This window comes from Dama dama, chromosome 10 (genome assembly GCF_033118175.1).
Source record: "Dama dama isolate Ldn47 chromosome 10, ASM3311817v1, whole genome shotgun sequence".
NCBI classification, from domain to species: Eukaryota; Metazoa; Chordata; class Mammalia; order Artiodactyla; family Cervidae; genus Dama; species Dama dama.
Genome location: NC_083690.1, coordinates 5,268,912 through 5,296,605, shown reverse-complemented (window position 1 = coordinate 5,296,605; position 27,694 = coordinate 5,268,912). Strand labels below are relative to the sequence as shown.

The following is a 27,694-nucleotide window of genomic DNA, read 5'->3' as shown; positions in this document are numbered from 1 at the left end:
TCTATGGAAATGTCCTTTAGTTGTGAATTATCACCACAAAAGTTAAAGTGTGTGTTTCTATTAAAATATTCAGGGACTTCCCTGGTGGTCCAGCGGTTAAGACTCTGGGCTTCCATTGCAGGGGGCATGGTTTCAATCCCTGGTCATGGAACTAAGATTCCCCCATGCTGCATGGTGTGGCCAAAAATAAATATACAACTTGCAAAAAATCAGAACAAATCACTAGATGTAGTAAGACTCCTGAACTCCAAGAATACATGGGTGCACCTCCATAAACAACAAAATAACAACACAGGCTGCAGTCATGTTTTCCTCCACTTTTGAAATGTATTTTGTTGCTTAATAGTTCTTTTCCTCTGTTGAGATAACTACACATGCCTTTCTATGTCAGCTCCTGAAATGAACATGGCAGGCCTTATGCATAAAAAAAATGTTTTCAATGTATATTTTAATAAACAGTCATTTCAGGGGCAGATAACTAGATCTAAATAATTTGCTGTTGGCACTGACGCTGGCCTCATCCCTCCCTTTCTTACAAAAATTCTACTTTACGGAAACCACTGACCTTGCTGAAGATTAAGGGAACACCATGTCAGAAACTTCTTTTCTTTAGCATCATAGTATAAAATAAAGATGCCTCCTAAGGCTCTTTAATGCTTGTGCGTGTGTGTGTTTGGTTTCTTTTTGCTTGTCCCTTTTCTTTCCACTGATGTCTCTTCCTGTGGTTACACGAAGCACTTCTGATTTTTCTAGAATGAGGACTTCACTACAACTGGACTGCCAAATTCTTGTTCATTATTAATTACTCTTGGAAATAGGACCTGTGAAATCAACATCTTCTTGTCATGCACCTAGCTAACCAGACATCCTCCCTTTGTTGAAATTTGATCCATATTTTGATAGACTGCCTTTGAGGGTGGAGAGGTGTCTTCCAGTGTCCTTATAAGCAAACAGAGAGGTTGGGATTCTAGGATTGCAGAGACAAAGCTAGTAATTCTTTGTAATTCTACAAAGCTAGTAATTCTAGCCCCCCTGGGGGGCTAGACAGAATCGTGCAGGCTGTCAGTTGAATTTTGCAATCCATGAAGAAATTTAATCTGCTCAAGTCTGCAGCAGTCTTCGAGTTCTGAACTCTCTACTAGAATGACTCTCTCCAGCCAGAATGTACCTGGCTACATGTGGGATGGTCCCTCTCTGGGCCTTGATGATGTCCCTCTGGTCCCTCTCTGTCCCTCTGGTCCCTCTGATGTCCCTCTCCCCTGCTATGGCACTCAAGTTGGTCACTATGGCAATCGAAAAGTTGACATTCTTATAGTTTTCTTCCACCAACCCCTAGTTTGTAGCAAGAGTTACATGACCCAGCACAGCCAGAGTCAGAACTTTAACCCCCAGAGGTAACAAATGGTAACAAATGAACTTTAACCCCCCAGAGGTTGTTTAGTCACTCAGCTGTGTCTGACTCTTTGCCACCCCATGGACTGCAGCACGCCAAGCTTCCCTGTCCTTCACTATCTCCTGGAGTTGCTCAAACTCATGTCCATTGAGTCGGTGATGCCATCCAACCATCTCATCCTCTGTTGCCCTCTTCTCCTCCTGTCCTCAGTCTTACCCAGCATCAGGGTCTTTTCCAATGAGTCAGTTCTTTGCATCAGGTGGCCAAAATATTGGAGTGTCAGCTTCAGCATCATTCCTTCCAATGAATATTCAGGATGGATTTCCTTTAGGACTGACTGGTTAGATCTCCTTGCTGTCCAATGGGCTCTCAAGAGTCTTCCCTAGCACCACAGTTTGAAAGCATCATATGGATATTCCACAGGCTAAATTTGGTCTACAGATATGGGGACCTTACACCAAATGAAATAAGCCAGTCACAGAAGGATAAATGGTGTATTATTCACTTAGATTTGGTATCTATAAAGTAGTCAAATTCATAGAAACAGGAAGCAGAATGATGGTTACTAGGGGTTGGGGGGAAGGGGAAATGGGGAGCTGTTGTCTAATGGCTATAGTTCCAGTGTTGCATGAAAAAGTTGAACACCCCTGAACTGTATAGGTAAAAATGTTAAAATTTTTTTTTTTTTTTTTTTTTGGCCACAAGGTTTTATAAAAAGCACAAGTGATGTCTGCAATAATTGAACACCACAACCAACCAACTCAGGATTGCACTAATGGTGCCTTTTGCAAAGCTGCTGGAATTCCAGTGTCTGAAGAGTATGTCGTGGGAAAGCTGCACTTCAGTGGCTGCCAGCCTGCTCAAAATTCAAAATCCCAGCTCAGCCAACTTACCTGACAATCTATGGAGATCAAAGTTCCCTCCTAACTCAGTAATGGCCTTTGAGTGGTCACAGTTTACCTGTGAGAACTGAAAAAAAGAACTTGCATTTTAGGGATCCATGCGTGCTCCTCGCCAGGCCGAGCTTTCAGAATGACCCTCTAGGCAGTCTGCGTCAGTTGCTGCTGTCTGCAGCCGGCTGCGGAAAGCGAGTTTTCACAGCAGCTGGCCGCTGCGACTGATCGTTCGTCTTCCTCAGATCAAAGTCCCCTTTCCAGACACGCTTGAGCAGGTGTTCTGTCTGGTATTAGGCAGAAAGCCTATTCTGGAATCACAGAGTCAATTTTCAAAGCGAAGAGAAAGGCTTGTGGAATGAATGGCCCCGGGTTTGTTCCGTAACTAAACAAGAAGCGCCGGTTGGGCAAATTGGCCATTCAAGGGATTCTCCATAGCCCTTATCTACTGCCGTTTCAGCTTATCTGTAATTGATTGATTGCCTACCGGGAGTCTTGGCCCACAGCGCCCAAGGCCTGCGGCCAAGACTTGCCCTTATAAGGGACGCTGAAGGCTCCATTCCCCCCTCCTACGGAGCCCACCTGACCTAAGCAGGGTGGGTGAGAAGCGAAGCCTTTAGAGTAGGTCCCACCGGCAGGGATTTGCTTCAGATCTGGGCTCTCCTCCGCTGCCATTCATTATCCCTGTGACCCGGTGCCAGCGGCGCCTGAGAGCGTTCCCCCCTGTCTCCGAAATGGAGCTAGTTCATTTCTGCTTTCCCTCCTCCCGGAGAAGGGCGTGCCCCGAACCCTGGAAAGCCTCCCGGGGCCAAACCCTGCCCACAAAAATCGCAGCCGTGGTCCAGGGTCTTGCACGCCCAACCCGGCCGGGGGCGGACAGCTCGCCGCACGTGACCTCGCGGCCCGCGACTCCAACCCTCCGGCATTGGGGCGTGGCCTCGAGGGGCGGTCGAGCGGCGATTGGCCGGGAGGTGGGGCCTGCGGCGTGCGCGCGGAGGGAGAGGGGGATGGGGGTGTGGCTCGACAGGCCGGAGAGGGCTGCGATTGGCTTGAGGCGCGTAGGGGGCGTGGCCACGGGCGGCAGGCCGCGGGTGGGGCCGGAGGCGGTGGGAGTCCCGGCTGCGAGCCGTGCACCTGAGAGCCGACGCCCGGGTCCGAGAAGCTGCACTCGCTGCTGTCCCCGCCGCCATGAACCGCTTCAAGGTGTCCAAGTTCCGGCACACGGAGGCTCGGCCGTCCCGCCGCGAGGTAAGCCCGGCTTCCGTCGCCCCTTGCCCGGCGGCCACCCTCCCCCGCTCCTGGCCCCGCGCGGGGACCCTCCCGAGCCCGCCTGCCCCGGGGGCGCCCCCTTCAGGCCCGGGTAAGGCGTCCAGGCCGCCCTGTGGCCGCGCGGTGGTCAGAGCCTGCCGCTCCTGGGACACTCTCTGGGCTCTCGTTGAGCACCGAGGTCCTGCCTCGCAACGGGACCCCCGAGGCGGCGCCGCCCGCCCTGTGGGGCCGAGGCCTGAGGCCTACGAGGCTGCCTGCCTTCCTGGCTTCCGGTCGGCCTCGCCTGGGAGCCACAGCTCCTCCTCCCCGTCTCCTCGATCGCCCCTGCCCGGGGCTGGGGTGCGAGAGAGATGCCCCTCTGTCCTGGCCTTGGCGAGTCCGGGTGTGTCACTGGAGAGGGGGAGCTCCTCGACCAGAGACGCGCCCCTCCCTTGGGTTTCCGCCGGCGCTTCCTCTCGCGGCTGGCTTGAGTTCTTCCCCTACTCAGGGTGATGCTGCCAAAGCCTGGGTGGGGCTTGGGAAGCCGAAGCAGGTGGAGGCGAGAGAAAGAGCTGAACCAGGTGGCGGGGGAGTCCCCTCGGCCCCCGGGAAAGGTAGCAGGCCTGATGAGGGGTGTGCTTCAGGTCGATGCCTGCCCGGGTCTGCAGTGAAACATTATTTGGAAGGCCTGGGAGTGTCTTCCAATAATGAAGAGGAGAAACTGACCTCTGGTGACTCCATCAGAGGCCATCTCCCATCAGGACAGCGTGAAGTAGAAGCCTGGTTCTGATCCTCTGCACAGTGTTTCCTGGGCATGTCCCACGTGCATGTCCAGCTGCTGGAACCACAGTGGTGAACACAACAGCAATTTCCTCCCTCTCTGGTGCTCACAGGCTCAGGAGAGAGACAGCAAGCATGCAGGCAGGCAAGGGCAATGCAAGTTTTAATAAGTGCACTGGGGAACACACACGGTGGCGCTGGGATTAAGATGGAGACAGACCTAGAGGTGGAATTAACCTCAGTAGGGTAGTCCAGGACGTCAGCTGGGAGGAGGTGACATTTAAGCTAAGGCAGGAAGGGTGAGAAGCAGCTGGGCATTCGGGAAGAGTGGGGTGAGAAGGAGCCTGGTGGAGGAAGGAAAGTGGGGCAGGGTGGTTGGAGGGCAGTGAGAGGGAAGCATGATGTCAGATTAGTCCAGAGTGGGCCTGCAGAGCCCGAGAGCCCCAGGAAGAAGCTGGGTTTTCTTCTGAGTGCAGTGGGTAGCCATCGAAGGGTTGAGGGGTGGTGGCAGAGAGGTTCTCATGTTTGAATTTAAGACCGTCACTCAGTGTAGTCAGTACTGCTTGGAGCGGTCTAGAGTGGACTTGAGGGGCTCAAGTGGACTTGTTCCTGGTGGACCTCAGTCCAGCAAGGCGAGCAGACAGGTGTGGAAGTAGAGATAGTAGAGAGAGCTTAACACTGTTTACACGTTAGGGAGATGGGAGGACAGGTGGTGTGTTCTCTTTGTCAAAACTATTGTATTTCCTGTCACTGTATTTGTACAGTAAACACGAGTCTGGAGGGAAGAATAGTACTGGATGATAACATTCTACCCCAGCAGGTGAACATTGAAATAGAAACTAGGGTGCTGGGGGTGGTTTCCGGGATGCTCTCAGTGGGTGGGCTGAGACATGTGGGTGCTCGACGATCGTCAGGGATGCTGTGAGGTGCTGATACAGGAAACATTGGGACCTCGCCGAGCTCAGTCTTAGAAAAAGAGTTGCTCTGCTCTTCTGCTGGGGATGTTAACATCATTGTCTATTTGTGGGGGTGCGTCGTTCAGCTGACTATAGGACTTCGTGGAAAGGCCTTGACTGTCCCCTTTCTGAGCTGCTTGTATTTTCCGCCTCCGGGGCTCGGAGGAGACTCGTACTTGGTGGAGGCCTTCAGTAATGCGGTTGAGGAAGTTGAGTCTGTCTGTCTTAGACGCTCACTTCTCCTTTCTCTGCTTCTCTCTCCCTTTTAACATCAGTCCCCACCCCCAACCAACACACACACGGCCCAGTTAGCCCCTTGACTTCGTTCAGCCTGAGCTTCCTTCAGACATTTTCCTGCCCCTTATTAGAGAACTTAATTAATACTCAAAATTGACCCCCTTATGACAGGTTGTTATTTCAAGGACATTTTTTGTATTTTCTAAGGGACTGTGCGTGGGGACAGGGTTTGATTCAAAGGCCTGCATCTCTAATGGTGCAGCTTTAAGGTAGAGTCTCCCTCCAGTATGCCCTACTCCCTGCTTTAGGCAGAGCCCTAGCCAACCCTTTTTTTTTTTTTTGGTTCTCTATTTTCAGGCCTGGATCAGTGACATTCGAGCAGGCACTGCCCCCTCATGTGGGAACCATATCAAAGCCAGCTGCAGCTTAATTGCATTCAACTCTGACCGTCCAGGTAGGGAGGTGAACATGGATGTGGAGAGTCAGATGTTGCCACCCTACCAAGGGCAGAAGGACAGGCTCGTTGTAGGCCAGAGGCTTGGAGGGATCTCTCGGGGTTCAGAAGTCAGCACCATGAGGAGCCTTAGACCTCTGCAAAGCGGTCAATGTGCAGTAAGCAGATGGACTTCAATTTGGGCATTTTACAGAACACGTTGTGTAAACGTGTTGACTGTGGTCTTCAAGAGCTTGGCCTGGGGTGGGGGTGGGGGGCTGTTGCTTTTGTTTCCAGCAGTCCCCATATGCAACCCACTCCTCATGCGGGGGCAGATGGGGTCGATAGGGAGGTAAAAGCTCCCTGTGTTAGTTGGGGCTCTGAAGGTTGCTAGTGATGACTCAGACCTCAAATTGACTTAAGCAAGAAACAGATAAAACAGTTACCGTTTGGTTTATATAACTAAATTCCAGGGGGTTCAGGCAGAGCTGTGTCTCACTGTATCCTGTTCCTCAGTTCTGCTGCCCTTGGGTGATGGCTTCTTTCTCAAGTAGAACCGGGAAGGTGGCAGCTGGTGGCCCCAAGCTGACTACTAAGGCCAAACAGGGCCGTAAAGAGACAACTTGTGTCTTTGCATAGTCGATGTCACGGAAGACTCTTGTGCGGGGCAGGAACTGAACCCGGGCCAACCACTCCATCCGGAAGGATGTGGTCTTACCGTTGGTGGAGGCTTCAGGAAGGTCTGAGGCCAACCTCTTGGGTCTCATGTCCTCTGGGAGCCCTGGGCAGTAGATCCCCAGTTAGGCCTGAAGTCAGAGCCCCTGTGTGTGTTTGACAGGTGTACTGGGCATCGTGCCTCTGGAAAGCCAGGGAGAGGACAAGAGACAGGTGACTCACCTGGGCTGCCATTCAGGTGAGTGGGGACAGAAACCAGGACGCCTGGAACTCACCCCTCCCGCCCTGGGGCCAGGGATTCCTGCTCACCTGTCCTGCACCCCCGTGGTTGGCTGGGCCCCTCCTGCCATCCCCACTGTGGGAAAACTTGCTGGTTGAGAACTCCAGCCTGGGCAGAGAGGAGGGAAGCTGGTGCTCCAGGTGGTCAGACTGGAAGGAGGAGGGTATGCACCGGCCCGTGCCAGGCTCCAGGCTGCTGATGGCTCCCTGTCACTGTGGAAGACTCAAGCCCGTGTGATTCTTAGTCCCGTGTGCTCGTCTGGAGCCCAGCAGATCACCTCTCACAGCAGGCATCCTCCCAGCCAGGCAGGCTGCTGAGGGCCCTCCAAGGAGGGGGCTGGTTGGGCTGCAGAGCCAGAGATGGGCCCTCACAAAGAGAGCTTTTGTCCACCCCTGCAGCTGCTTCTGGGGGCGCCCAGCAGTCCGCCTGGCAGCCTGCCCGCGTCGAGGGAACAGTTTGGTCTTCTCAGGCTGCAGCAGCGCCTCTTCTTTTCCCGTCCAGCTGCGGTGGCCACGGGCCCAGACCCTCTGGCCTGTGTTCCTGGCCGCCTGTTGGGCAGCCTGGGGTGAGAGAAGGGCGCTGATCCTTCATCCCCAGTGTGGGTGTGCAGCTCAGCGTCTCGGTCCTGATGCTGAGGGTGGCGGTTAATAAGATGACGGTAGTGAAGAATGATGGAGCTTTCCGTGGGCGCTCAGCACTGTCTTCGTTTTCTTACCCCATCCTTGCTTAAAACTTAAAACAACTTTGTCAAGGTATCATTTACATACTTATAAACATTGCTTGTTTTATATGAAGAATTCGATGCCTTTTGTTAAAGTTACAGGGTCGGGTATCCCACCATTCAGTTTTAGAGCATTTCCATTATCCTGAAAAGACCCCTCATGCCCCTTCGCAATTAATGTGTTTGCCTCGGGCGGTGAAGTCTCAGGCATTCATGGATCTTTCTGCCTCTGCAGCAGGGGCTTCGAGCTACTGTGTGACCAGAACTGGCCGGCTGCCTGTCTTTGTAAATAGTTTTCTTGGAACACGGCCACGCCTCTTCATTGACTTACGGTCTGTGGCTGCTTTTCCCAACAACTGCAGAGTTAAGGAGACGGGTACCGTATGTCCCTCGGAGCCTGAAATGTTTTCTGTCCCAGCCTTCACAGAAAACTTTGGTTGATTTCTGCTCTATGGACTGGCCTTCTCTGGATGTTTCACATAAATGGATTCATGTTATATGTAGCCTTTCAAATCTGGTCTGTTTCATTCGGCATAATATTTTTGCAATCCATCTAATGTAGCCCATAGACGAATTCTGCTCTCTCATACCTTTCTGAAGTAGGTTTCTGTTTTTATTTTTTATCTGACTGTGCCATACAGCTTGCAGAATCTTAGTTCCCTGACCAGGGATTGAACCTGGGACCACGGCAGTGAAAACACCAGGTCCTAACCACTGGACCACCAGGGAATTCCCAAGAAGTAGGTTTTTAAATACCCGATTTTTCAGCTAAGAAAACCAAGGCTTAAAGGGATTATTAGGAACTTAGTGATGTTGGCATTGCTGCTGGCAGAGCCAGAGTCGGAACCCAGGTATTTTAGGCACGGTGCTGTTGGCTTTGTGATTCTTCTTCACAGGGAAGTGGCTCCAAGTTGGAGCTGCATGCAGGGTGGTGAGACCCCTGTTACTGGCAGCTGGACCGGGCTTTGTGGTGGATGATAGCCTCTGTGTGGCTGCAGCTGTCCAGCGCCTCTCCCCGAGGGAGCAGCCTTGCCCGGAAACTGGTCCTGGGGGCGCTTCACTCCAGCTCCTCAGAACCTACCTTTGGGGCACCAGGCACTCCTCTCCCCTTTGGGTGCTGGTGGAGGGGTACTGCAGTGATGGATTTTGGCTGCTGCTCTGACTTCGGGGTGCACCTGGGGCACCTTCTGCCTCTCAGCTCTCGGGTGGCCCTTTGGTCTGGGGAGCAGAAGGTTGGGCAGCATCTGGAGACCGTTTCTGCAGGACTGGGCTGGAGGGCGGTGACCAGCGGCCTGCTCTGATGTGGGAAAGGCCGCAAGCTGTTGTGCTGAGGATGTAGGTTCTGAATCTGGGCTGACTGCCCGACCGTCAGCCTGGCCACTTCTTAGCTGTGCAGCTCTGGGCAAGTGACTTAACCTCTCTGTCCTCGTGTTCTCATCCTCCACTTGGGGATGAGGCCACAGTGCCATCCTGAGGGTTGTTGTGAGGAGTTGGCGAGATGAACCTTCAGGCCACAGTCCTTCCAGCACTGCTGGGCACCCAGATTGGCCGCTGCTCGTTCCCTTGGGGAGGCCAGAGTCTGCACCCAGCCTGGGCAGCCTGCACCCTGCCCTGTCCTGTCAGGAGCCCGCAGGGTTGGATGCAGGGTTCTGTGATCAGGAGTCCAGGTTGGGGTTGTCCCAGGAGTGCCTGTGCCCGTCCAGCCCTTCTCTTCCTTGTCTTATGGGTCCGCTGGCCTGGGAGGACAGTGTATTTGCTCAGCCCTGCCGGGGAGGCTGGCAGGAGGGTGGTCACTGTGCTCCTTGCTTTGGTGACTCAGGCCTGGCTGTCCTGCTCACATCCCAACCAGCTCTACACCCAAGTCTCTGCCTGGCTGAAGCCCCCAGTCTCACCTCCCTGCTGGGCTCTGGCTCACTCCGTGCGCCCCACCCCTCCTCCTGGTTCCCCCAGAGCTGAGCAATTCAGGTTCTTCAGTTGCAAGGATCTGAGACCAACTCCAGCTCTCATAAGCCACAGAGGGGTTTATTGGGAGACTCTTGGGGAACTTCCAGAACTGAAGAAGCAACTGGACACACAGGCCTTCGGAGGGTCCTGCCCAGAGCTGACCGCCGCCTCCCAGCTGGCTGCTGTCTACCCAGGCCAGTCCCTAAGGCGCCCTGTCACTTGGCCTCCTGTTCCGGTCTCATTCCCTTCAGAGAGAAGCTGGCACCTGGGCTTGGGGCAGGTGCACTCCTGCAGGTGGGCCAGCCCTGGCTTGGGGGGCAGAGAACTCCTAGGTCAGCAGTGTCACCCTCGCCCCCTGCCTGCCTGGTGCCCTGACCCATGCCACCCTCAGTGTTCTCCGGGGCCCGCTGTGCCCCCTCCAGGAGGCTCCGCTCCATGCTCAGCCCTGCTCTTGCTGCATCCGCAGAGAAATGCATGTCTCTGTGGAGGTGGGGAGGGTCCTTGAGCGCTGAGTGGCCTGTGGTCTGTCCTGTTTGTGATTCACGTGGGGGCTGGCGCTTGTGTCCGTTCACCCGAACTGGGCTCTGGATTTTGGGTGAATGCAGGTGCCTGGTGACCTGGGGAGCTTCCTACCCATCCTGCCAGTCTCCCGATGCTGGGCCCTTGGCCACCGGGGGCCAAGTCTGAGCCTGTGTCTGGCAGGTGGGGACCTGTGGTGTTGGCCCGCGGTCTCTGAAGGTGCCCCGCCCGTGAGGATTTCCAGGCTGCTATCGTGTGGGCAAAGGGTCAGCCGGGAGGCTCTGGGCTGTGGTTCTGGCCTTGGGAGAGGGTACAGTGGGTCAGAACAGGACATTCATCCTCGTCAGGCCATGTCAGCTGTTTCTCTCCCACAGACCTGGTCACGGACTTGGACTTCTCCCCCTTCGATGACTTTCTCCTGGCCACAGCCTCAGCCGACAGGACGGTGAGCGGAGTGGCTGGAAGACCTGTTTGCGGCCTTCTGAGAGCCCAGGGCCCTGCTGGTTCCCCCACATCAGCTCTCATGCGCCCCCAGGAACTTGCTCTGAGCCAGAGCCGTGACCTGTGCCCTGCTGCTCGGCTCCTGTGGACAGCAGGGCCCGGGTGGTGGGAGGCCTGGAGGGGACAGAGCAGAGCGCCGGCTCCTCCCACGCCCACGTCTTCCCCTCGGCCTCCGAGCCCGCCCCCTCCCTTCCCCTGGGGTGGGGGCACCCGGGACAAGGCTGGACGGAGGCAGCGGGATGCCTCCCCCCCGCCCCCCGCCAGCCCTGGGCTCATAGACTCATTCTTCTCTGCAGGTGAAACTGTGGCGACTGCCAGCGTCTGGCCAGGCACTGCCCCCGGGACCTGGGCTGCTGCTGGGCCCCGAGGACGCCCAGGTGGAGGTGCTGCAGTTCCACCCCACCGCCGACGGCGTCCTGCTGAGCGTGGCGGGCAGGGCTGCGAAGGTCTGGGACGCTACCAAGCAGCAGCCGCTCACAGGTAGGGCCGCTGCGACAGCCCCTCCCTGGGCAGCCCCATCTGGCAGCACTTTATGTCTGTTTGCAATTCTGGCAACGTGAGTTTCAAGACACTTGTCAAGTTTCACATGCATGTGATATATATGTATATGTAGTTACGTGTGTATGTGTGTGTGTGTATCTGTGTATTTGTTTACCTGTGCATGTATATATGATACATAATCTTATAAGACTTGTTAGCAAGCACCCTGTCCCTCCCCAGTTTCCATAGACATCTGTTTTCATCTCATTTGGCTGTTTTTTCTGCTTTCTCCTCCATATGTCTAAATAACTTCCTTATACTGTTATTTCTTGAATTGTGTGTCATTTCAGTTTTGAAAGCAGACTATTAATTCCTCCTCCAGGAGATGAGAATTGTGCTGTCTTCACCACTTCCCCCTTGCCCCCACAGTGCTGCTGCTCTCATTTCCCCCAGTGTAGTGTCCTGGTCCATTGGACTGTTACAGCAGAACCCCACAGACTGGGATTATAACTGGGTTGTAAACAACATTTATTTCTCACAGTTTCGGAGTCTGGAGGTCTAAGATCCAGGCACTGAAGAGGACCTGCTTCCTGGTTCGCAGGTGGCCATCTCTTCACATGGAGGCAGGGGTGAGGGAGCGCTCAGGGGTCTCTCTGATAAGAGCCCCAAGCCTTTTCATGAGTTTGATCTTATCGCCTCCCAGAGGCCCTGCAGCCAGATTCCATCCCAATGGGAGTTAGGTTTCAACCTGTGAATCTGGGGGCACACCAGCATTCAGATCACGCAGCTTTGGGCCAGATTCTTTAGTGTTTGCATGGTTATGACCCACCACAGAGCCCTGGTGTTTCTGTGGCATCGTCACCAAATCCTTTCTGCAGAGTCCTCCTGGACAAGCTCGTCCCCTTTGTAGGGGAAAGACATGAAGCTCAGAGAATTGAAGGACGGACTTGCCCTGCAGGGCTGTGCAGGCTGTCTGGGGTTGTGCAGGGTCACCATGGTGGTGTCCCCATCTCGGGCAGGGACCAGGAGCCAACAGCATAACGGGGTGTCTGAGGGACCTGCCTTCTGACAGCATCAGTTCCCAAGAAGTCACTTGGTGTTCACCATGGAGCCATCTTGTGCCCCAAGGGACCTGAAACTCAAGGTGCAGGCCTCGCCCCCAGCGTGCTCCTGGTGCAGTGGAGATCAGCCCGACCTTGCAGTGGTGGTGTGTCATCAGGGAGTCACCGCAGCTGTAACTTCCGTCTCAGGCCCTTCTCGTCTGCCCAGCACTGTGCTGGGGGCTTCACACGGGGCTGTTGCCATTCCCGTATAGTAGCTGAGGTTAAATAACGTGACAGAGGTCGCAGCGCAAGTGGGTGACAGGGCTGGGATTAACTTGAGGGGGTAGACCTAGGCATGGTAGTTACCTGGGGCTGCAGAGAGAATTACCCCCAAACCCAGAGGCTCAAGAGAACTGAGAACATTTCTCATCGCCAGGGGTTTGAGAGCAGTGTAGCAGGGTGTCTCTGGCCTGGGATTTCTCGTGAGGCTGGGGTCCCCTGTCAGCCGGGGCTGCCGGCACCTGCAGGCTGAACTGGGCCAGGAGGACCCACTTTCTGGATGGTTCACTGTCACGGTGCAGGCTGTGGGTAGGAGGCCTCAGTTCTCCGCTGTCGACCTCCCCGTGGGCTGCTTGATCACCCTCACCACACGGCAGCTGCTTCCCCAGGGGACAGTCCCAGAGAAGCAGCGAGGAGGAGGCCACGGTGCAGTTTATGCCGCAGCTTTGGGAGATGCATGCCTTCTGCGAAAAGCAGGTCACCAAGTCCTGCTCACACTCAAGAGGAAAGGACTTGGGCTGCACATTTTGTTCATGTATATTTTACATTTATTTGTTTGGTTGCACCAGGTCTTAGTTGTGGCATGTGGGATCTAGTTCCTTGACCAGGGATCGAACCCAGGCCCCCTGCATTAGGAGCGCCCAGTCTTAGCCACTGGACCACCAGGGAAGTCCCTGGGCTGCACATTTTGAAAGGAGGAGTTGTTAGTTTCCTAGCGTTGCCATCATCAGTTCAGTTTAGTCGCTCAGTTGTGTCTGACTCTTTTGCGACCCCGTGAATCTCAGCACGCCAGGCCTCCCTGTCCATCACCAACTCCCGGAGTCTACTCGAACTCATGTCCAGTGAGTCAGTGATGCCACCCAACTATCTCATCCTCTGTCATCCCCTTCTCCCCCTGCCCCGAGTCCCTCCCAGCATCGGGGTCTTTTCCAATGAGTCAGCTCTTCCCATGAGGTGGCCAAAGTATTGGAGTTTCAGCTTCAGCTTCAGTCCTTCCAATGAACACCCAGGACTGATCTCCTTTAGGATGGACTGGTTGGATCTCCTTGCAGTCCAAGGGACTCTCAAGAGTCTTCTCCAACACCACAGTTCAAAAGCATCAATTCTTCGGCACTCAACTTTCTTCACAGTCCAACTCTCACATCCATGCATGACTACTGGAAAACCCATAGCCTTGACTAGACGGACCTTTGTTGGCAAAGTAATGTCTCTGCTTTTTAATATGCTGTCTAGGTTGGTCATAACTTTGCTTCCAAGGAGTAAGTGTCTTTTAATTTCATGGCTGCAATCACTGTCTGCAGTGATTTTGGAGCCCCCAAAAATAAAGTCTGACGCTGTTTCTACTGTTTCTCCATCTATTTTCCATGAAGTGATGGGACCAGATGCCGTGATCTTAGTTTTCTGAATATTGAGCTTTAAGCCAACTTTTTCACTTTCCTCTTTCACTTTCATCAAGAGGCTTTTTAGTTCCTCTTCACTCTCTGCCATAAGGTTGGTATCATCTGCCTATCTGAGGTTATTGATATTTCTCCTGGCAATCTTGATTCCATAATGGAGTACCACAAATTGAGGGGCCTAATATAACATTTATTAACTGGCAACTCTGGAGACCAGAGTCTGGAATCAAAGTCTTGGCAAGGTTGGTTCCTTCTGAGGCTGCGCAGGAGACTCTGGACCAGGTTCCCCACCCAGTGCTCCGTGGCTTCCAGTGCTTCCATGGCTCCCGTGCTCCACGGCTTCTGGTGCTCCCATGGACCCCGTGCTCTGTGGCTTCCACTGTGTTTGTAGCGTCTTCTCTCTGTGTATGTTTGTCTCCCAGTCTGATTTCACAAGGGCACCATTCATACTGGATCAGAGTCCGTCCTAGCAGTAGCAACTTGATCATCTGCAAAGACCCTATTTCCAAATAAAGTTGCATTTACCTGTGCTGAGGATTGGGACATTGACATTTTTGGAGGGTAGACACAATTCAGCCTGTAACTGGAGGGATATCAAAGAATTTGTGGATACATTTTAAAACTGTCATGCTATGCAGGGAGGGAGTGAGGAAGGCCCAAGCAGGTGCCCAGGGCAAGGGTGCCTGTGACACTTCCATGGGGGGTGTGGCCCACTGCAGGGGGATGGGGAGGCATGTTGGTGATTGAGCAGAGCCAGGTGACCCAGCAGCAGGGAGCTGGCTGGGGGCGTGGCCTGAGAAGGGTGGGGCTGAATGACGCCCCGCCCCCAACCTGGAGGCCCTGCTGCTCTGGCTCCTGCACCGGAACGCACCCTCGCAGCGGCTGCCCCTTTCCCAGAATGACCCCCAAGCCAGGCCCGCCTGCAACCACTTCCCTGAGACCCTCATTGCCTGGGATGGGGTGGGGGGACCCTGGACCCCTCCTGACCTTGGCTGCTTCTCTGCAGAGCTGGCGACCCACGGGGACCTGGTGCAGGGTGCCGCCTGGAGCCGGGACGGAGCCCTGCTGGGCACAACCTGCAAGGTAAGGGTGGGCGGTGAGACTCAAGAAGGTGTCTGCCAGGGCCTGAGGCATGCCCAGCTCTGCCAGGGCCATCCCATCGCAGAGCCCAGGTCGCCAGCAGTACCTGTCAGGCTCCGAGGTACTTGGGGGGCAGCAGAGAACTGAAGCCAGAGTGGGTGTTCCCCTCTGCTACCCTCACTCCTCTGGCTCCTATTTGTCTCTCGAAGCCCCCGCCCCACTAAGGAAAGCCCCACACTGGCCCTTGGGGGCTCCCGTCACCACCCTCAGCCAGCCCCTCCTGGCTGCTGGCCACTTTGTGACCGTGGGGGAGGGTTGTGTCAGGCAGCATCCACAGCAGGGCACTGTGCCAGCCCCCCTCCCCCAGGCAGTCAGCAGGCCTCAGGGTCCTTGGTGACCTCAGGTCCTGTGCCCACCGGGGCCCGTGCTGGTGGGGGCGGCCAGTGTAGGTCCCGGGATCATGTAGATGAAAGGATAATTGTGACGCCTGACAGCGACCCAGGCTGTTAGAGGGACCAGAGGTGCTTTGAGTGGTTGGAGAGGCCAGGGAGGCCTGGTCTCCAACGGGAGGCTGGGAGGGGAGGGCTCCTGGTGTGGGGCCGGGGGTGCGGGCTGTGGTGGAGGGCAGACCTGTGAGCCCACCGTCACGCTTGTTATTGTAGAAGCAGCTGGAAGGCAGCGGAGTGTTTAAAGGCAGACAGGGTGGGGGTGTGAGGGGAGCAGGTCTACACCGTGAGGCTCCCCGGCCACAGTGTGGACAGAGCCTCTGGACAGGGGAAGGAAGGAGGGGTGTCCAAAGCCGAGGTGGAGCGACCGACCTTCGCGGGAGGCAAGGAGGAGCCTGCCGCGCGGGGGTCGATGCAGACAAGGCACAGAGTACCCGAGAGGGCTGGGGTCATGAGGCCGGCTCCCGGGTCGCAGGCTGGAGGAGGGCCTGCCCCCGAGCCCATGGGGTCAGAGGCCCCCGGGACGTCCCAGGGACGTCCTCTGAGTCCAGGCTGAGGGTGGGGGCCTGTGTTCATGTGGCACCCGCAGAGGGACAGGAGGACTGAGTGGGAGGGAAGGGGTGAGAGGAGGGACAGAACCTGCGAGGAGGCAGGGAGCCCCCGCCAGAGGGGAGGATGCGTCCGGGGAGGAGTCTGCATGGAAGCAGCTGGCAGCGTACCCGGGACTCGAGTCTTGCACAACCTTCAGGAGCCTGTGGGGTGTCTTCTGCCTGAAGCCCCCCGTGAAGGAAGCTGGAGGCAAGGAAGGAGCCTGCACAGGCTCTTCTGGGAAGTGTGGCTCGGGCTTCCCAGGGACAGTGAGGTTGGGGCTACCCTGCTGAGGAGGGGACAGGTGTCCCAGGCAGAGGAACTGACCTAGACACAGTCCTGACAGATGCCGAGAGAGACACGGAGACAAGGAGGGAAGGGCATTGTCACAAAGTGTTTTCTTTTGATCACCCAAATACAGTATTTTGCTAAGTCACTTCAGTCGTGTCCGACTCTTTAAGACCCTGTGGACTGTAGCCCGCCAGGCTCCTCTACCCATGGGAGTCTCCAGGCAACAATACTGGAATGGATTGCCATCTCCTCCTCCAGGGGATCTTCCTGACCCAGGGATTGAACCTGCATTGGCAGGCGGCTTCTTTGCTACTAGCGCCACCTGGGAAGCCCAAGTATAGGGTTGAGTTGACCAAAACGTTTGTCTGGGTTTTTCCGTAGCATCTTTTTTTTTTTTTTCCCCTTAGTATTTGTTTATTTATTTGGCTGTGCTGGGTCTTAGTTGTGGCATGTGGGGTCTTTAGTTGGGGGCTGTGGACTCTAGTTCCCTGACCAGGGATCAAACCGAGGCCCCCTCCGTTGGGACTATAGTCTTAGCCACTGAACCACCAGGAAAGTCCCTCTGTACATAGTCTACACATTACTCTACCCTATACTTTTTTGTCCAGTGTGATAAACTTTTTTTTTTTTCCAGCTTATCAAAAATTTAACAAATGTCACAGGAAACATTTTACCACATAGTTTCACAGTTTGCCTAGTGGAAGCTTGCTCTTAGAAGTGTGGATTACTTCCACTTCCAGTCACTGTGTTACAAGCTGTAACATTTGGATGTATGTCTATAGAGGGTTGTTTCCCTGTGTTCTGTGACTTCCTTAGCCTGGAGCAGGGACAGACTTTTTCTGTGAAGAGCCTGGTAGTAGAGACTCCAGGTTCTGCAGGCCAGACTATCTCCATCAGCGCCGCTTGGTAACAAAGCAGCAGCCGTGGAGAGTGCATATATGACGTGAGAGCTGCAGCCTCGTGGCCAGTCCAGCCTGTGGCCTCTGCCCCACGTCCCCTCGGCTCCAGGCCGCCACCCCAGCCCCAGGCAGGGTGTCTGGGGAGCAGGTGTCCAGGGGCTGGACATGGGTCATTTCCTGTGGAGCAGGCAGAGGTACCAGCCCTCCCCAGAGCTCACAGCCCAGCTGGGCCTGGTGTGAACCGGACCCCAGTGTAGTTGGAGCCCCCAGGGGGGGTCATAAATGAGGCTGCAGAGGGATTAATCGGGAGGCAGGCGTGTCTCCCCGGGGTCCTGCCATGTTCAGAGGCAGCCAGTGAAGGCATGCGTCCACGAGGAGGGGAGGGTGGGCTGAGGGCAAGTGAGGATGTGTTTTGAAAGGCAGTAGGCATCCTGGCTGGGGGCCCAGTGTGGGGGTGACCTGATCAGATGGCGCTGTGGGGGTGGGGTGATGGTGAGGAGCATATCGGCCTGAGAGGGGGCAGAACGGTGAGGAATGACTCCCTGGGGAGGGCCTGCTGGAGCCCAGGAGAACCTGGAGAACCCGGGAAGGGGGACAAGAACCTCTGGTCTGAGGATTGTGTGCAGAGGGCTTGGGGGCTGCATCATAACTGTTCCTGTTGAGACAAGGGGCTGGGCCCTGTCCCCACACTGACCGTGTGCGTGGCTGTGGGCGGTGGTGTGGGAGGGGTGACCACTGTGGGCCCTCAGCATCCAGGGCTGAAGGCCCTCACCACCCAGCCTGCGGCCAGGCAGCCCCGAGGTACCACCCCCGGTGCTGGGCTCCCGTCCATACTGGCCGCCTGCCTTGGGAGGGAAAGTGTAGAGAGAAGATCCATCTAGTCACAGAGCCCCACTTCCCTATTGGGTCCCAAGGTGATGACTCCTTGCCTGCTGGTGTCTTCGTGGGGCGGATTAGTGGAGCATCCAGCTCCAAGTCCAGTGGAACTTTGACCCTCTGCACCCAGAGCCCAAAGGCACAGGGACAAGAAGCAGAGATTTCTGAAGGGCATCGCCCAGGGTGGTGCCCAATGGAGGCCCTGCAGCCCCGCCCCCTCAGGTGCTCTGCCTTTGGGGCTGGCCCGCGGAAGCCGCTGCCTGCTCCCCTCCCAGCTGCTGCCGCCGCGGGAAGGGAAGGTGGCCGCTAGGGGGCGCGCTGGCCCCACAGATGGCTGGATGTGGCCAGCTAGGCCCCCTCTGCGGGGTGGGCTGAGCCCGTGAGCCCAGCCCTGCAGCCCCCACCAGCGCTACGCCAGCCCCCAGTGCCCTGTCTGAACCCTGGTCTGGACCTGACATTGGGATTGTACACTGCGTGGCCCAGCTCCCCAGGTGCCTCTGACCTCTGAGAATTGCTACCGTCACCCCCAGCCCACCCTGGTTTTTCCCAGGTCACGGAGCACGTGAGTGGTGGAGCTGACGTCCTAACCCTGGCCCTTTCGTCTCCACAGTGTGGGGAGTGGCCTTTGCTGCCAGGAGGCCTTCTCTCTTGCCTGTCACCTTTGAGATCAGTTCTTGCCACTGCTTGACCCACCCTCTGTCTGCCCTGTCTCTGTCCTCAGCCTCCGGTGGTTCTTTCCTGTCCCCTGCTGTCCTTTCTGTGTCTGCTGCTGTCTCTCTCTGTGTCTGCTGCTGTCTCTCTCTGTGTCTCTGTTTTTCCCCATCCTCTCTGTCTCTCACTGTTCTTTCTGCCTCTGTCCTGTGTCCTTCATTGGCCCCATCTGTCTAATCTCTGTCTCTAAGCAAACTTATCCCGAACCTGAGACTGTGGAGTGGATGGTGCCTCAGGGTTAATCCCTGGACTCTGCCCGGCGCCCCCCTGAGCAAGGGCGCAGTAAACTATAGCAGCAAGGCTTTGCCGGGCGAGACCCGAGAACCCTGGGACCCTGCCAGGTGTCAGGAAGGCCTGGCTTTCGAGGACTCTCCAGACTGGGCCCCTGCCTTGTCCATCTGTGCGTTTGCCCAGTCCCCCCCTTTTCTGCCATGCCCTCCCCGCAGGACCTTGTCTTCCCTGCATGCCACGTGCCTGCAGACCCCCGTCTCCCCATCTTTGATCGTGCTCTGTCCCCTTCCTCGAATGCCTTTCCCTTTCCAGCCCAAGCGCCGCTTGTCCTTTGGGCTCAAGTCAGGTCCGGTTCCTCCCCAGAGTTACCTGTGATCCCCTCTGAGTGGCAGACACCAGCACTCTCTGCATCCCAGGCACCCAGGAGGGACGGGCAGGCAGGGCCAGGAGTCCAATAGCCCCCTCTATCCCCGCTCCATCTTGCATCAGTGAGGGGCGCTTGTTACAGTTAAACCACTGTTGCTACAGTAACTAAAGCCCACAGTTTACATTAGGGTTCACACCACGTACTTCCTGTGGGTTCCCACAAGTGCATGACATCATGCGAGCCTCCTTACAGCATCACGCAGGATAGTTCTGCTGCCCTAAGAAAGTGCCCCGTGCTTAACCCGTTCATGCCTGCCTGCCTCTTCCCAGACCCCCGGCAACCACTGATCTTTCTGCTGGCTCCATAAGATTCGACTTCTCCTGGATGTTGAGTGTCACACAGGTGGAATCATAGAATGTAGCCTTTCTAGATTGAGTCCTTTCACTTACTTAGTAATATGTATATATGTATGGGTCTTCCCTACCTTTTTGTGGACTGATAGCTATTTTTAAAATTTTGACATAAAAGTGCATATAAAGTTTTCTATAGTAGCCATTCTAAGTGTACAGTTCTAATATTAATTATTTTACATTGTTCTGAAGTTGAAACTCTACACCCATTGAACAACTTCTCTTTGCCCCCTTTTCCAGCCCCTCGTAATCGTTTTACTTTCCATACCTAGGAATTTGGCTACTTTAAACACCTCATATGAGTAGAATCACATACTGTTTGTCTTCCTATAACTGACTTATTTCATTTAACATAATGTCCCTCAGTAGTGTTAGTTGCTCAGTCGTGTCCGACTCTTTGTGATCCTGTGGACTGTAGCCCACCAGGCTCTCTGTCCATGGGATTCTTCAGGCAAGAATACTGGAGTGGTTTGCCATTTCCTTCTCCAGGGTATCTTCCCAATCCAGGGACTGAACCCAGGTCTCCTGCATTGCAGGCAAATTCTTTACTCTGAGCCACCAGGGAAGCCCGTAATGTCCTTAAGCTTCATCTATATTATAGCATGTGACATAATTTCCTTTTTCAGACTGAATAATGTTTCATTGAATGCATTTTGTTTCATTGAATGCGTTTTGTTTACCCATTCATCAGTCACTGGACCCTTGGATTGCCTCTGGATCTTGGATATTGTCAATAATGCTGCTGTGAACATGGGTTTGCAGATATTTCTTTGTGACCCTGTTCTCTGTTCTTTTGGGTTTACACACACAAGTGGAATTGCTGATCATATGGTAATTCTATTTTTAATTTTTTGAGGAACTGCTCGACTGTTTTCCATATAATCTGTACCATTTTATATTTCCACAAATAGCACATAAGGGTTCCAACTTTCCACATCCTCACCAACACTTGTTATATTCTGTGTTTTTTTAATTAATTAATTCATTTATTTTTGGCCACACCCAATGGTGTGTGGAACTTTCCCATCCAGGGGTCAAACCCATCCCCCCTGCATTGGAAGGGTAGAGTTTTAAACACCCGACCACAAGGGAATTCCTGTTCTGGGTTTTTTGACAGTAGCCATTCCATTGATGCGAGGTGCAAAATCTTAACCATGATTTTGATTTGCGTTTCTCTGAGGATTAATCATGTTGAACATCTTTTCACATGCTTGTTGGCCATTTGTGTTATCTTTGGAGAGATGTCTATTCAAGTCCTTCGCCCATTTTTAATTGGGTTGTTTGTTTGTTTTTGTTGTATGAGTTCTTTATATTGTCAAACACAAGGTCACCTAGGTTTTCTCATATGCTATCTTCTAGAGGTTTTGTAATAAAGGTTTGCATGCTAACGTTTAAGTCTGTGACCCACTCCTAGATGATTTTTGTGAAAGACGTGAAGTCTATGCCTAGACTGATTTCTTTGCATGTGGATACCCAGTTGCTCCAGTGCCATGTGCTCCAGTGCCATGTGTTGAGAAGACTGTCTTTGCTCGTTTGTTGAAGACCAGCTGGCTGTAGCTGAGGGGGTCTTTCTCTGTTCTGTGTTCTGTTCCGTTGATCTGTTTGCCTGTCCTTGTGTGGATCCACTGTCCTGATTGCCATAGCTTTAGGGTGTACTCCAGAGCAGCAGTCCTCCATCTTTGTTCTCCTCTTTTTCTGCTGTGTCGACCATTCTGAGTCTCTTGTCTGTCCACATAAAGTTCAGAGTCAGTGGGTTGATATTCACAAAATAACTCGTCGGGATTTTCATTGGGATCATATTGAATCTATATGTCAAGTCGGGAAGAACTGATATCTTGACAATACTGAGTGTTCGTGACTGTGAACGTGGACTAGCTCTCCGTTTAATTCTGTGATTTCTTTCATCAGAGTTTGGTAGTGTTGCTTGTGTACATCTCATACATGTTTTGTTAGATGTATAGCTAAGTATTTCCGGGTTTTTTTTGGGGGGGGGGGTTGCTGATATAAGCAGTATTGTTCTTCATTTCGAATTCCAGTTGTTCATCGCTGATTGTTTTTTGAAATAAGAAAATACGAACCGTGCTGATTGAAACAAAGGGGAGCCATGCTAAGATGTAAAAAGGAAAAGCTGACCACCCCTCACCTGCTTCCACCCTGGTCCCAGTGTTAACACACGTCCCGTGCCTGTCAAGACCTTTCTCCTTACTCAGCACTCTTGCAAAACATACAGGAATGTGGTCAGACAAATGGGGGTTTTGTTTATTTTTAACCACAGTCAAATCACACCAACACGTATTACTAAGCATCTTCCCTTTTGCATTTAGCAGTTCATCACCGCCAAGCCTGTAAATAGTCGGTGGATAGATTCTCTTCCCCCTCCCCCAATTCTTTATGTATGTGTGTGTGTGTGTGTACACGTTCACACACACACATGCAGAGAGATTATTCCACAGAAATAAAGCTGTTTAAAACATGGACATTTTATTTTGGTATTTTTTTAATTTTTCTGTCTGTTCCCATCCCCACCCTTGGGTATTCTGAACCAGTAACTGCATGCTGAGTGATGGATGGATGTGTAAGCTTGCCATCCTGGTTAGACGCCAGGTTCAGTGTAGAAATGATGTTGTCCTGTGAGCCCCTCTAGCCTGGACAGGCCCAGACACGTGTGGCAGCTGGGAACCTTGAGTTTTGGTTCTGGGCTTTGGTTTCTCTGTGACGGGGTCGTGGGATAGGACAGCTTCACGAGGTGGTTAGAGATCATACGCATAGTAGGTGCTCGGGAAATGTGAACCCTTGTCACTAGGTTCTCCGTCACGGGTGCCTGGGGCTGGCAAGGGGGCCTGCCCCCTGCTGTGAGGAGGAGGAGGAACCCGGACTGGAGAGGGGTTGTCTGGTGGGTTGATGCTTACCCTGTATACTGCAGGGCAGGACCGTCAGAGCCTGGGGTTGGGGGAGGCCGGCCTACCGGCCCCCAGAGACCCTCCCCGGGCTAACTGTGCTGTTTTCTCTTCTTGGCTTTTCCAGGACAAGCAGCTGCGGATCTTTGACCCCAGAGCAAAGCCCGAGGCCGCCCAGGTGAGTCGTGTGGGCAGCAGGGCTGGGTTGAGGCTGCAGCAGGCGTGGGCAGGGCAGCCGGCCTCTGGCACACAGGTTCTGCCACGCCTGTGCCCTGGCCCAGGCCCAGCGGGCACATGGGGGTCACCTGGGTGGTGGTTCCCACTGCTCAGGCTGTTTCTGGGAAGCGTGTTGGGTCTTGGGAAGGTCCAGCTTTGACCACAGGGCGGGGCGCAGCCACACTGCCCACAGGCCTTCGGTGGAGCCATCCTGTGGCTTCAGGAAGCTAATTTGAGATGCCAAGTTCCTCTTCTTTGAGACCCTCATCCCCACCCAGCTTTCCTGGTACTGTCAGCAGAGGTTGGCCACAGAGGAGCCAAAGAGACCCAGCCCTCGCCCTCTGCACCCCTCCAATCTCCCAGCCAGCGCTGGGGGGCGTGCCCAACCTGTGGGCCCCGGGCCCTGAGTGTGTTTGGTCCATGTCGGGCTGTGCCCAGGTGCGCGTGGCCCCTCAAGTTCCGAGCAGGGAGGCTGGGCCGCGGGTTCATGCTGCAGGCATCCAGCCACCAGGGACTCGTTCAGTCATTCAAGGGCAGCCCACTGCCAGGCACGGAATGTTCCACAGTGAACAACACGGGGCAGTCGCTGGGGGCTTCTCTTGTGGGAGCGCCTTGACGCTTTCCCGGGGAGCTGGCTCGGGGCGGAGGCTGGAGTGATGCTGCAGGCAGCCTGGGGCGGGATGGGCTGGCCCACGAGCCCAAGTGAGGGGCCTGTCACCTGTGTCGTGGAGCCGTCGGGGTTATAAGGCAGAAGTGAGGTGCATGGGTTTACATTTTTCAAAGTTTCTCTAGAAGCTGAGGTGCTGTCTTTCCCGAGGAAGGTGCAGTACAGTTCAGGGTCCTGGCACCAGCTGGTGGGAAGAGCTCCCCAGCGAGGCCCAGGCCCGGCACAGATGCCTCAGCTCCGTATCTAGGACCTGTTCCCAGCCCGAGGTCAAGGCTGAGCCACCAGTCTAACTCCAAGCGGCAGTAGCCAGGGGGCTACATTCCCCTGACCCAGTACGTACGTACACACACACACACACCCCCCACACCACACCACACCACACCCCACCCTCCCCCCCCTTCCTTCACACAGCCAGCTGCAGCTCTTTGCCCAGGACAGGGCGGTCCGCTCCACCTCCAACTGGCCAGGCACCTAAAGGAGGCCCCATCCTGGCAGGTGAGCCAGGCCCAGCAGCAGTGGCTTTGGCCCCACTCGGCCGTGCTTCCACCCACAAGGCCAGCTCCTGGTCCTTTGGCCCCATCGCCCTGTGACTGGTGGGCCAGCCGTTTGAGCCTCGGGGCAGCCTCGGCAGGCCTCCCAGCAGCTTTCTGCAGCACACCTCCAGTGTTTGCCCAGAGAGAAGGGCCAGGCTCAGCTTGAGGAGAGAGACAGGCGTGCCGTCCGCTCAGCTTTCTCCGATCGCCCTCTCCTCACCAGGGTCCATGCAGGCCCCGGCGCCGGGCACCTCCATCCCAGCCTCAGCCAGGCAGCACCCCCGGCCCGTCCCCCAGCTGAGCGCTTTCCTCCCCTCCGTCCCCCGCAGCGAGGGGGAGGCGGTGACGGCGCTGAGGTGGAGATGCGGTGGCCGCCATCCAAGGGCTGCGAGTTCAGGGAGGCGGGGGAGCCCCCCTGAAGGGGGTTTCTGGGCCGAGGAGACCTGGGAAGAGCGTGGGTGGCTGCCGCCCCCTCCCCGCTCCTGGGCCGGTGCCTGTGCTCGGCCCCTCAGCCCGCGGGCGCGGGGGCAGCGGGGCCTGGAATGCCGCTCTCCACCCGGCCCTGCCCCCCGCTTCCGCCAGGGCATCTGGCCCGCACCTGGCTTCCATTAGGAAAACCGCTGCTGGCGGCCGGGTCGGCGTGAGCCGAGGGGCCAGCTCGGGGGGAGAAGCCTTCTGGGAGCACCTCCTCCCGGGACCCTCCTCACCCACCGCCCACCGGAGTGGGCACTGCCCTCCCTCCGGCCTCTGCCCTGTCCCCCCCGCACCCCAGGCTATCCCCACAGGCCGGGACTGGGGGGCTCCTCCCCCCACTGTCTTTTCTGGGCTTGGCCCCTGGCAACCGGAGCTTGGAGCAGGAGACGCTTGGGCAGCTCCCTGCTGCCCACGCCCCCAGCTTTGTTTCTTGGTTGCCTTTATGACGGATTACTGTGTCCCAGGCCCTTGGCATGCACAACCTCCTTCCACCCTCCTGAGCATCCTGTCAAGTCAGCCCATTGGTCATTTTTGTCCCCAGGGTCACAACAGCTCACGGCAGAGGCAGGTTCGGTCCATCTGACTCCGGAGCCCTGGGGGTCCAGAGCCCCTTCACTGTGCCAGGGCCCCAGGGGCCAGGGAGAGGGGGTGGCTGAGGCCCTGAAGCCACGGCTGTGCCAGGGAAGGTAGCCGCCGCGGTGAGGGGGCACCCAGGGATGGGGAGGCTTGGGCCAGCCGGTCTGGGCAAGAGCAGCCAGAGGACCCCTGGTGTGGACAGAGGTGGAGTTGCGTCAGGCAGGCCTGGGGGCCGGCATTGTGACTGAGGAGGGGCGCAGGTGGGTGATGGGGGGGGTCTCACCTCCGGAGGAGGTCCCCTCAGCCCAGACCAGCTCAGGGCTGCTCCTCCAGCCGCCCTGCCCCTCACAGGAAGCGTTGCCGTGGTGACAGAGAGGGGGGTTTGGCGGCACCGCAGCAGCTGGAATGCCGGGTATGCGCCAGCTCCTGGCGGCCCAAGCTGGGCAGGCGCTGCCTGGCTGCAGCCCTCCTGTTCTCTCCTTGGGGCCAGGTGTGGGGGAGATAGGGACAGAGGAGGGGGGACTCCTCTGCCTGCAGGACACCCAGCCATTTGTGAGAGGGGAACCCCAGGGCTTGGCCCGCAGGCTTGGCTCACCATCAGGGGCTCCCTGTGACAAGGCTGGGTCCACGCTGCCGCCTGCCCTCTGCCCCAGGAGAAGGAGAACCTGGGGATCATCAGGGGAGGCTCCTCCTCTCAAGTCCCACTGAGGTCAGCGGAGCACTTGGCAGGTTTGAAAATGAAAGTCACTTCGGTCCTCTGGGATGGAGGCCTCTGCTAGTTGCTGGGGCTTCCCGTGGTCCCCGGGCAGGCTGAGCGGGTGTACCCACAGCAGGCACCCTGGGTTCAGGCCGAGCTCCGACCTGGCCTCCGCTTCCTGGTGCTGTGCCCTCTGAGGCCCGAGGCGGGGATGGGGAGCCGCGGGACGAGCCGGACTGGCCTGTCCACAGCGCCCTGCCCGTCGCCGCCTGCTTCCCCAGGGTGACAGCTGGACACCCAAGCTGCCTGGCGAGGGTGGCCAGCCTGCCGGGCAGCTCCTGGCCTAGGCACTGTTGTCTCTGGTCGGGCCTGTCCCCTCGCCGGCCCTCCGTCAGCTCCTTCTACTGAGAACAGGAGAGATGGTGGGCGGGCGACTGCCCTGCTGGGTCGCTGGGGGCAGATGGCTTCCCCTGTCTGTGCCTGTGGTTTCTCCAGGCCTGAAATATGAAGGTGGGAGACACAGGCCAAGGAGCGTTCCGTCCAAACCTGTGCCTCTGGAGGGAAAAGGCTCCCCTGCTGTCCACAGGCTCTGCAGGCCCTGGGCACCGCAGCCTCCTCCCCCGCGACCCCCCTGCCAGCTGTGCCGGCCTCCTGAGTCTCCCCCACCCTTCACAGATGCCGGTCCCCATACTGGCTCGTGCCCATTGATCCTTCATATCTTAACTCAAGTGTTACCTTTAACCCACTTTCCTCAGTTATACTCCATTGTGCTCCATGACCATGCTTCTGAAAAGCGCACATTGCCGTGTGCCGGACTCACCCCCAGACACTTCTGCAGTAGCAAATCCGTTACGGTGCTCAGGTCAGGAAACTGAGGCACACCCTGTTGGCAGCAGGGCTTTCCCCCAGCTAGTCTAACCCAAAGCTTGCGCCCTAACCTGCTGACGTCGTTACTTCTATTTGGTTCACGTGGGCCCTTCAGCCTGCGCATTCCGAGTGTGAGGACCCTTTTCTGTTTCACTGTGTCCCCAGTGCCCAGTGTCACGTGTAGCTCAGATACTCACATTACAAAAGAACAGGTGAGTGAGCAGTCCTGCCTCACCCAGGACGTGACCGTCCATCTGAGACGTGTCCAGCCCCACCGCCAGCACCCAGCGCGGTGCCTGGCCAGGGAGAGGCTGTTGAGTGAACAAAGGGTGTGCAAAGCTGTGCGAGCCGCCTGCACTCCTTACACGGGATGTTTGCACACCGGCGAGAGGGCGAGAGAGCCCAAGTGACGCTGACGACTGACCCTGGGGTGCCGGTTTCGGAACTGACCCTCGCCCCGACCCCTCAGCCCCTCTTGCGTGAAGCGAGGGACATCGGGCCCCAGTTCTCAGGCTCCAGCCCTGACTTCCTGTGCCGACTCCCGCCGGGTGGGAAGGGAGCAGTGAGAAAAGCTCCTCGAACGACACGGAGCCATTTCCGACGGGCTCCCACGCTGGGGTCGGCCTCCGCGGGCTGGGGAGGGGGCGCCGGGCCAGCTCCCCTCAGCCGCCTCCCTCCCTCATTCATTCCCAAGGAGATCGTGGGAAGCCTGGAGGAAGCTGGCCACAGTTTGGGGTGAGCTATTTTTGGTAACAGGGTCTTTCGTCTCAGGCTCCAGGGGCCAGGGTGACTGGGAGGGAGCTGTTTGCATTTCCTCTGGCCCCCTCGGCTCCCCCCCACACACTGCCTGGGCCCCGGGGACAGGGCCGCCCGCGGTGTGAACCCGCCTCTCCTCCCCGGGCCCGGGAAGCCTGCCTACTGGCAGCCCCAGCACCACGGGAGGGCCACGCTCTGCTCCCTCCAGTGACTGTTTCCTACGCTGGGCACCAGGCCCTCTCCCCGGCCCCCTGGCAGTGTCAGGAGGCAGCAGTAATTCTCGTAATCCCCCGATTTGCACGCCGCTTTGTGGCAGGGCTGTTCCTATCACAT

At 56.2% G+C, this 27,694-nt stretch overlaps 1 protein-coding gene and 1 non-coding gene across 3 annotated transcripts in view; one reads left to right on the top strand and one right to left on the bottom strand.

Annotated features, from left to right (window-relative positions):
- Positions 1-3,363: 3,363 nt before the first annotated feature.
- The window catches only part of CORO7 (coronin 7), a 61,164-nt gene continuing 36,833 nt past the window's right edge, over positions 3,364-27,694 (top strand). Inside the window, exons 1-7 of one of the 2 annotated variants that reach the window (XM_061152737.1) lie at positions 3,364-3,534; positions 5,865-5,961; positions 6,779-6,853; positions 10,454-10,524; positions 10,877-11,060; positions 14,786-14,862; positions 22,703-22,753. In XM_061152737.1, coding sequence (XP_061008720.1) covers positions 3,475-3,534; positions 5,865-5,961; positions 6,779-6,853; positions 10,454-10,524; positions 10,877-11,060; positions 14,786-14,862; positions 22,703-22,753 — 615 coding nt within the window. In that variant the 5' untranslated portion in view covers positions 3,364-3,474. The remainder of the gene's footprint in view (positions 3,535-5,864; positions 5,962-6,778; positions 6,854-10,453; positions 10,525-10,876; positions 11,061-14,785; positions 14,863-22,702; positions 22,754-27,694) is intronic. The other variant, XM_061152738.1, reaches the window with a different exon arrangement.
- On the bottom strand, positions 8,273-8,345 carry TRNAE-UUC (transfer RNA glutamic acid (anticodon UUC)). The gene has a single exon. It is a non-coding gene; the product is annotated as a tRNA-Glu (tRNA).